Here is a 10,430-nt window from a genome sequence, read left to right on the forward strand (position 1 = left end):
ATACAGCAGTGATTAAACAGTGATTTTTGTGAATAGTTTGTTGCAACTTCTCTCTAAGGAGAATTGATAAAATAATAAACTTACATCTTCCTCTGTTCTATGAGATCCTCAGGACTTTTACCCATCTGGTATAAATTGCACTTGACAGCAGCTTTGCCTGTGTAGAACAGCCAAGCTGGTGGCTTAAATTTTAGTTGATGCATTTCAGTATAGTCCAATTAAAAAATATTCCCTTTTCAGCTGTCTGAAAAGCAAGTACAAAAAGACCAAAGGACTGAGTGCTATGTGTGCATGGATCAGAGGCATCGTGCTGCTGAGAGATCAGTGCAATACTCTCCTCATTCATCACTTCTTGATGAAGTACATTGTAAAGAAAAAGGAAGGAATAAAATATATCGACTGTGTTAAACTCACATTTTACTCTCACATTAGCATATTGGCACTGTCATTTATCTTTGGTTTTGAAGCAGTAACATTTAAAGTGAGATAAAAGTCAATAGAATTTCACTTACTTTTAAGGCGACTAATTCATGCTTGTCCTTCTTGCAGAACAAAGAGTATGTGTGTCGGGGCCACGATTATGAGAGGCTGGAAGCCTTCCAGCAGAGGATGCTGAGTGAGTTCCCACAAGCCATTGCAATGCAGCATCCAAACCACCCTGATGACTCGATACTACAGTGTGATGCCCAATGTATCCTGCTGGGAAAGGGCAGACTGGTTAGAACTGTGGCAGAGCACAGAGGTAGACCTGGATGTGAACAAAACCAGCTGCTTGTCTGCAGCAGGCAGCACTGGGCCATTGTGCTATGCAGTGCTGGAGAGAGTGGTCACTTTTTGGCTGGGGAGCAGCCAAAAGATTGGTATGGAAGAGAAAAGACTGTGCTTGGTCACATATCTGTTCTAATGCTTTACCAACAGCATTGCCACAATGCAAGTTTGTGTCATTAAAAGTATTCCTGATACCTTTTCCTGGACAATATTTTGTTGGGAACAGATACTAATTCCAAAGTGCTGTTTTCTATTCTGTTTATTTTTCACATCAGAATTATGAATTTTTTGCAGTCTCCCATTCTTTTCTTTAAAGCTGTTGAGCCCTTTTATACCCAAGGCTTTAAATCTCACTCTTCTCACTGGTCACCTGCACTGTGATTTGATGCAACCAGTACTGAGCTCTGTATATTTAAGGACTGAACCATATTACATTTATGGGATTGCAGGGACTTCTGGAGAGCTTAGTCATGGGAACACCCCTGTTTGGCTTGTGTGAAAACAGCAAGGATACTGTGCAGGACTTTAACTGTAGGGACGTTGTCAGCATGTGGAATCTCCTGCCATGGGTTGCTGTTTCCCACTTGTCTTTCCTACCATGTGGTTTTCACTCAGTAAAAGCCTTCTTTGACTGCACAATTAACAGATTTACAGATCTATGCAGTGACTCCCATCCCAGACAATATAGATGTGCTGCAAATGGACCGTGTCCCTGATCGCATAAAAAGCTTTTACCGCGTCAACAACATCCGGAAATTCCGCTATGACAGACCTTTCCACAAGGGCCCGAAGGACAAGGACAATGAATTTAAGGTAGAAGTAGCAAAAAGCACTGTTTAAGTGTTAATCTCTCCAAGGTGAATACTGTCTTGTTATTTTATGCTAATAGAGCCTTTCAGGTAATCCTGATTTGATGGCCAAGGATACTACAGTAATTAAAATAACAAGTAGTGTTGAGCCCATGGTAACACACCTGCCCCGATTAAAGCATTGTCCAATTTAAAGGTGAGTTATTGTAGTGCCAAGAGAAATGCATTTTGAAGCAAAGATGGGGTTTTCTTGTTTGGCTGCCATGTATGTCCACAATGTCGTCTTGGGTCCCATGTCAGGCCTGGTGGTCAGCCTTCAAAAGCTGATAGAGATGTTGAATGTGTTGTTTAGGGCAAGCTGGATTCTGGGCTTGTTGTTCAAGTGACTTTCAGCAAGACATTCTGCAGAGTAACTTCAAGCTCAGGAGGTTAATGTATTCTTTTCTGCACTTTGCCCCCTTAGCCCCTGTAGTAAGAGTACAGGTTATGTGGTTGTGATTCACTGTGCACCTCACAATCTCAACTCCTCCTTGCAGAGCTTGTGGATTGAACGTACCACTCTGACCCTGACTCACAGTTTGCCTGGGATCTCTCGATGGTTTGAAGTGGAGAGAAGAGAACTGGTAACATTCATAGTTCCTGTAATTGGGGTTGAAGTGATGAGTTACTGAGGACATGGGATAGACAAAACTTCTTTGGCTGAAATCTTGCTGTTTAATATGATGAAGTTTACCAAGGATTAAGTATGTCATTCTTCTTTCTCTTGGTCTACGTAATTGCTGAATGTAACCAGGGGAATTATGTAGGAAATAGAACACTGCAATGGAGACGCAGTCACAAAAGGATGGACTAATTGCATTGTCTTCAGTATACAGAAAAAAGTTATCACAACTCAGTGACCTGAAATACAGCACTGCCAACAGTTGGTTAATGTAGCAATTTTCTACAAAGCAGTAAAAATGAAGAGAGTTCACTGAACAATCCTAGAGTATCATTTCATTATAAGATACTAAATCTCAGTGAAGTGTCCATGGAATTAAAGTATATTTTATTCCCTTCGAGGTTGAAGTAAGTCCTTTGGAAAATGCCATTCAAGTGGTTGAGAACAAAAACCAGGAGCTGAGAACACTGATAAGCCAGTACCAGCATAAACAAATGCATGGCAACATTAATCTTCTCAGCATGTGTCTGAATGGAGTGATTGATGCAGCTGTTAACGGCGGAATCGCGCGGTACCAGGAGGTAAGCCAAGCTCTGCTTCCCAGCTTGGTATTACCCTTTTTCCATTTTATTTCCAGTTCTGTTTCAAAGAGAGTATGACTTAATAACATAAGAAATTTTCATGTACATTATTTAAATATGAGGTTAAAACCCTTAGTTGATTATCCTGCAACAGTGCTTGCACAGCAACATGTCAAGAGGAGGATCCAGAGGGGGAGCTGAGATCTTGCATGGAAATCGGTGACAGTGGGGTTTCTCAAGGGTGACACTTGTTTTACCCAGAAATCCTCACTTGGCAGATAAAACCGTGAAGCAGATTTTTGTTATACTGCTTACATTATAAATTCATTTTGCAGTAGAGGCCATGGGACTCACGGTGACCGAGACTGATTGGGCCTGGAATCAGGGAAAAATGCTAATTCATGCTATTGAACCATTACCTTTGCTGATGGCCTAATTTCAGACTCACTGTAACTCTAAAATGATCTTACATACAGTTTGTTATCTAGCATCATCTCTGGCAAGCTGTTACTTAAACTGAGCCCTGCGAAAGGCAAGTTTCGGGTGAAATGCTGAAACATGGCAGCAGTGGTGCAGGGCTGAGGGACATGTCTCCCCAGCAGAGCCACGGAGAGAGCACTCTTCATGCCTTACATGACTTACCACTTTACTCACATAATTCCTTTAACTTCAGGCAGTTACATGAAGGAAACTGTAGAAAATTCAAATAACTGGATTAGTGGCATCACTCATCACTGTCACATGGGGAAACTTAGTCAGATTCATGATTTGACAGAATCATTTCGTTGCTAAGACCATTTTCTCTGCATCCCAGCTAAAAGCTCTGCTGTTATCTTAATGTATTTAGTTTTCTTAATATTTTTGGACCTTTTCTTCTCATACCTTGACACCAAGTTATGATGAAATACCTTCCAATAAGTAAAAGGCATCTTTTTTTTTCTTTCCCTGCAGGCCTTTTTTGATAAGGATTATATCACAAAACACCCTGGAGACGCAGAGAAGATCACACAGCTCAAGGAACTCATGCAGGAACAGGTACTGTTTGTCAGATGCAGAACATTTCTGCAGTGTCTGGATTCATCAGCAGTCAGTCTAAACAGATCCAATGGATTCATTCAGAAGCAAAGAATTTTGGTAGAGGAGATCTAAATACATTCAGACAAAAACTGGGGGGAGATGGGCAAGGAGGTTATGACAAGCCATTCACCTCATGGGATGTGAGGTGAAGCTCAGCTAAAAGTACTTTAATTTTGTTGTCTCCATTTATTACCTAACTGACATCTTGCTGCATTTCAAGTCTGCCCTTTGTTTTTGGCAGTTTGAATTATGTCTTCCCAGCAAATTTCAAAGATAATCAGAGACAGGACAGGTCAGGCTTGAGATTAAACTGGCAGAGCCACATAGGAGAACTTAATGCTTATTTACATTATCTGCAGTTTTATTTTTCTGTGGAGTCTCCATGAAGCATCTTGGTAGATAAAGCTGCAGGATGCTTTGATGAGAGTGAAATCAGATAATCACATCCCTCATAACTGAAAGTTTGGCAAGATACATCCCATTAAACACTGTGTTCAAGTCTGAATAGAGCTACTAGGCCTGGTTCTTCAACAGCTCACTGAACTGCATTTCAGATTCCCCATCTGTAAAATAAAGATAATACTTATCTCCCTTCAATCCTCAGGAGGATATCTGAAGATTAATTAGTTATTGTTTGTACAGACTTTGGATCATGTAGGGAATTACACACATCTGAAGCCTGCTATCATTGCTATTTTCTTTCATCTGAGAGCTTATATAATCTCCTTCAATCACCAGTGTTATAGGTTTGACCTTTGAAAAAGTGACCTTTAGAAATAACTAATGAGGAACAGAGAGAGTGACTGTGCATGCCACACTGCTGCTGTGCAGCTCAATTATCACCAGCTCCTTTTAGAAGTCTCTGTTGACAACTCTGACCCCTTCCCTGGCACTGGAGGAGGTGTTTCTTTCTCGCAGTGCATTATCTGTGTGAGGGCATAATGCTGTTCACTCCGGAGGGAGAATCAATCTGGTAATTTTTTACACTTATCTCCTAACAAAAGCAATTCAACATGACACAAATGTACTTGTCTCACACCTAAACTACTTGTTGGAGTAGTATGCACTTGCCAAGACTCCTAGGCTTCCTTAATTATCAGCAGCCTTGTAGATGAACAGTGGCATATTTTAGAGTACTTCCTTCGACAGACACATTGACAAAACTGCAGGACAGGTTCTCAGACACAATTCTCTCTCTCAGACACAATTTATTTGGTTTTGTGATGACCTTTCTTTCTCACAGGTACATGTCCTAGGAGTGGGTCTGGCAGTCCATGAGAAATTTGTACACCCCGAAATGCGTCCCCTCCATAAGAAGCTGATAGACCAGTTCCAGATGATGCGATCCAGCCTGTACCACGTAAGCTGGCAACCACTCTGCCCACTTTGAATTATTCAGCTTTGATTAAAAGTCTGCCAGTTTCAGCAAGGTTCACAGAAGAACTGGGCTGATGCAGCATTGGCTGAATGTACTGGATTGCCAAATTACCAAAAGAATTCTTGATTTTTGTGCAAGAAGGAAGTTCTAGTAAATATGTTAACTTAGCCTTTAAACAAGAATTGTTAATTTTTGTATGTTCTTTGTTCTAGCTGTAGCAATTGTAAAGCTTCATTTTCCCTTGCTGTCTCACATATAAAATTATATAAAACAGAGGAAGATTTACAGAAGTGTTGGATGTTGAGCTCTTCGAAGGAACTGCCATAATTTAGAGTAGCATGACACAAAGAAAACCTATAGTTTTCCATGACCAACTTAGCTGAAGTGTGTTTGCTTTGCAGGAGCTACCTGGTTTGGACAAGCTGAGTCCAGCCTGCTCTGGCACTAGTACCCCTCGCAGCAATGTGCTGGTTGCACATGGACCCATGAGCCCAGAGAGCATAAAACTGGTGCATCGACACAGGTACCTTTTCTTCTACCCAAATCTCTGGGATCTCTGCACACAGTTGCACTAAGATTAAAGGATCTGAGAAGTGGTTAACAGTACTGCAGGAGGAGCAGGATGAGTTTTGGCAGAAGTGCCTTTTATCTTCATTCAGTACTAATTATTTAAGCTTGAGAATTGGAATAAAAAAGTTGAGAAATCCAATTTGCAACAAATGCTGAAGGCCTCCATGGGTTACTCCATCACTTCACTTACTGTAGAGGCAGAAACACACATCTGCCTCTCAGTTGTCCAGGCTCAATCTGACTTTGGAGGTCCCAACTTCTCCTACTTACGCTACACCAACAGCAAATAACTGGGTCCTTATCTACCACAAAAGGAGAATTTCATTGCTTGTTTTAGAATCCAACTCAACATGTTCCCGTTTTGAGGGAAAATGTGTTCACATCACTGGTGTTTGTAATTCTGATCAAATCCGAAGCCAAGAAAGGCTGCTGAGGTATTTTGATCAAAATACCAAAAATCATCTCAGCCCTCACAGAAACATCTGAAGTGTGGATGCTTATTCAAAGGGGTAAAAATTGGGTTTGTTTGGGACAAAACAGTGGGTTTGTATCCAGCCAGAACTGCTGATGTAAAAATGCTCATTGTTCTTCTCTGTTTATTTTTCTTGGTGGATCTCTATAGTTTAGCTGGTTTTAAAGCCTGGCATGAAAAGCTGTGGAAACTTGGTCTTGAGTCCATGAATCCAGGGTGGTGACATTCTTTTTGCTATTAAAATTGAATAGCTTATACTACTTCAGTGGCTTAACATCTGACAATTAGTGTCTGGGTGATAACATTTTTTTCCTCAAAATTCCTTCCTTTGTAAAGGCTCTTTTAGTTCTTGGGACACACTGGGGACATTCTGTAGTGTACAAACTATGTATTTGTGTGCGTGATTCAGAGTGACAAAGAAAAAGTTAATTCCCTGAGTGAGATCAGAGTGCAGGCTGCACACCAGCTGAGGAGCATTAATTTACTGTCAGCTACAAAATTGCTTTCAACAGTAATGCTGAGGCCCAACAGATGCAACAAGGAAAACTCTGGTTTGACCTGTGTGCCTGGTGCTTGGCTTCCTTTGGAATGACTTTTTTAAAGTTGCTCTCACTTCTAGTACTTAGTATTAAAACTGAGAGTGTTTTCAGCACGTTCTCTTAAAACAAATACGCACCCAGTGTGTGACGTGATGTTCACCTGGCTTGGGATTCTGCAATTGCACATCCCACATACTGTGTTGTCTTACATGTAGCCCTGTTGTCACTTCTTATATTTACTCACATTTATGCATTTGTTTAAGCTTGTTGGGCCTGATTTTTCAAAAGTGTTTGACATCTAGAGGTGACCTAAAGTAGCAAGCAACTGTAGGTACTTAGTATCCTGGAAAAAAACAGGTTTCACTGATTAAAACCCTGGTTCCAAATACAGTAATATCCCATTCTGTCTCTGCTTTCATTCCAGCCCACTGAACCTGCTCGGTTCCGTGCGACACTCCTCATCCTCTCTGTCGTCCCACACCTCCAGTGAAACAGGAAACCTGGTTATCCTGACAGACAGTTCTGTGGGAGAGACTCCTGAGGATATGTACCACATGCAGGTACAGCTCCAGCATAGCCAAGAGTGGTTGTTGGGAACAGCATGGAATGTGCTCCGGACGGTCACACGTAGGAGCAGTGCACTACATGCTTGGATCCATCTGGTGATGCTTTTCTCAAAGAACTGAATGGGTAGACTCTCAGTCACTAGGTTTGCTTTGGGACAAAATCTTCTGCATTTGTACAGTGATTATGATACTGAGCTACAAGATCACACTGCTGCTTTCAGAAAGTGAGATTTTTGTCAAGTGTTATTTACAAGCCCTGTTCAACACGGGCAGTTGGTATTGCTCTTGGGCTGGGGAGGTGAAAGGAGCCCCAGAGTCTGAGTGCAGGTTAACAGTGGGCTGCACTGAAGCTGGGCAGAGGCTGCCCTGGCTCGTCTGGGACAGGTAAATCCCTAACACCCTGATCCACTGGGTTCTCTCGCGATGATTTCTCTGCCTTCTGCAGCTTGCTTACCCTAACCCCAGGGACCAAGTCTCAGTGACCAACATCTCTGTTTTATCCTTGTCCCAGGCTAGCCCTTCCACCTCAAGCCTCAGCTCTACCCACTCAGCACCATCCCAGATGATTAACTCTGCCCCTTCCAGTGCTCGAGGTAAGCATGGACAGGCACTAATGAAGGGTGACCTGCACCTGCAGGTGATCCCTAAACACTTGATTATTGGTGAAAGATCACCTACATTGACATGTACCACTGTTTGTCTTTTGGAGATGCAAATGCCTCTTCAAGAATTATTTCTTGAGAAATGTTTTAATTCACCATTTAATCTGTTCAGCAGTACTTGGAATGTATCTCTAATACATGCTGGTTTCAGGCAGTTGAATTGCATAATGATTTCCACTGTTCCACCACAAAATTGTGGCGGGCAGCCTTGAGGAAAACAAGAATAGGCCTTGGTATAATTCTTAAAAGAGAGATCATGAAGACAAAGGCAAAGAAATCATTGCACATGTCTAATGAAATTATTGCACAGAGAAGAACTCAAGTCAGTTTAGCAGACATGTATGTATCCAAAAGCATACGTATGAGATTAATGTTGAAAGATAGGAATTTTAAGTACTGGAGAGAAAGAAGGGCTTCCCTGCTGGGAAATTCTTGAAGAAAGGAAAAAAGGAACTGGTGGTACTCATATTGCTTTTGTGTTGCAGCAGCTGGTCTTGATATTGCTAATCATTTTCTTCTCAAGCCTGAGCTGAACCAAAACCACTCCGTGTGATCTCCTGGACTTCTGTAACTTCTGTTCAAGTTTTTTTTCCCCCCCTCTCATTTTGGACTCTCAGTTGCAGTTTCTACACCTCTTCTCACAGGTGTCTGAAGAAGGTGTCCAGGATATAGGCAGAGATAGAGGCTGATACTGAAATCTTACCCCTTTTCCCCAGACAGGGCAACTCTATATCTCCTGATGGGCAGAGAATACTCAGGCCAGCTGGGGCTTTTCTGTTCAGTCTGGCAGTAACATCTGATTGACTGGCTGCTCTTATGACACAGATGCAGCAAAGTGATTTAATTGAAGGATCAGATGGAGTAGGAAGGTGAGAAGTGAACACCTTCAAATAAAGGCAAATAGCTGCACTAATTACCAAGGACTGGAAGGAAAATAATGACAAATAGTAAAGTAATCAGGTGAAACTGGTATAACAGAAAAGGGAAGACAGACCTGAGGACAGGGCTATTGTGTCAGGAAGACGTCCTTAAACTCAGCTGTGATGTGAGGTCTGAATCTTCTGAGGGATCTGAGAGGTTCTGGTGCTCATACTGTTTTTCACCTTAGAAGTCCAGTGACAGGCTGTGACAGTCTTTCTGAGCCTGGTGACTGCACAGCATCACCAGCTTCCCTCTTTGCGGTATTGTTCACTGTTGCTTGGAGACCAGCGTGCTGAATGCTGAGGGGTGTGGGCTGCTGGGTGAGAGAACAGCACCGCCCAGGGATGGGACCCGGGCAGACCTCAGATGGGAAACACCAAGAGAGCAATGAGTTTGGAAAATGCTTATACAACCAATGATACATTCCTTCTCTGCTACTTTGGTTCACTTTTAAGTTATGTGAGCACAGCATTCAGACATTATCCACTCATCATGGGGATTCACTCCTGGTAAGGTCCCAGATGCTCTCTGTGTTTCCCAGGGTGCCAGTCACTGCTGTGGTTATTATGACAGTGCTGTTGGAAATGGAGCTGTTCTTAATGAGAGAAAGCCCTTACATGTAAACTTCACTGTGGTAATACATCTTTGTTCTTCTCCTTGGTGATTTTTCCTTTTGTTTTGTTTTTTAACTGGGTGAATTTGATGCTTATGAAAATAAGAGACCAGTATCACTGGCTGGAGCAAGGTACTTCACAGACATTACATGTGCAGCTCTGCCAACGCACCTCTATCCTTCTTTTTTTTTCCTTTTTTTGGTATTTATTTATATTCTTTTTGATTTAGTGCTGGTGAAAGGTGCTGGATTGACAACACTGGAGGCTGAAGCCCTCTATTTACCCACAGAACAGATACAGCATGGGCGGCAGCTGTGCAAGTTCCCCCACGCTGCCCCCAGCCATGTGCCTCATCTCTGTCCCGGAGGGACCACCTCTAGAGGTGAGAGGAGAGTTCAGTCTCCATGACCCATCCAACCCTTGGCCTTTCTGCTGAGACTGCCAACAAACCTGTGATAGTCACGATGCTGCAGCTAAACACTAGGCAGATGGGAAGTATAGGAAGGCCAACAATTCATTTTGTACAGGCCACCCAAATTGATCAGCTTAGTATCTTTGTCACCTGTGGCTGTAAGCTGACTGTGGCTAGGTGGGCTTGCTAGGGTTTTGTCAGATGTCTAAATGCTCCTCTCATTGATTCAAATGTTAATGTAGAGATCAAAACCCACTATCTCACTGTGCAGACAGTTGTGCCACCTTCTCTGTCTAACTGCAGAGTCCTTTCCTGAGGTCACAGGTATCTTTACAATACAGATTAGTTCCAGAAGTGACCAAAGGAAGCCATGGCCATTTGTATTAAGAATCCAGCAGGA

At 42.4% G+C, this 10,430-nt stretch overlaps 1 protein-coding gene across 1 annotated transcript in view; it reads left to right on the plus strand.

The window, feature by feature from the left end:
* Window positions 1-10,430, plus strand: part of DOCK3 (dedicator of cytokinesis 3) — a 79,130-nt gene that overhangs the window by 59,934 nt on the left and 8,766 nt on the right. Inside the window, 9 exon segments of the mRNA XM_009081064.1 lie at window positions 550-691; window positions 1,415-1,581; window positions 2,114-2,200; window positions 2,640-2,819; window positions 3,771-3,854; window positions 5,140-5,256; window positions 5,676-5,797; window positions 7,280-7,415; window positions 7,867-8,014. Of these exon segments, the coding sequence (XP_009079312.1) occupies window positions 550-691; window positions 1,415-1,581; window positions 2,114-2,200; window positions 2,640-2,819; window positions 3,771-3,854; window positions 5,140-5,256; window positions 5,676-5,797; window positions 7,280-7,415; window positions 7,867-8,014 (1,183 nt within the window).

Source organism: Acanthisitta chloris, unplaced genomic scaffold (assembly GCF_000695815.1).
Source record: "Acanthisitta chloris isolate BGI_N310 unplaced genomic scaffold, ASM69581v1 scaffold5088, whole genome shotgun sequence".
Taxonomy (NCBI): Eukaryota; Metazoa; Chordata; class Aves; order Passeriformes; family Acanthisittidae; genus Acanthisitta; species Acanthisitta chloris.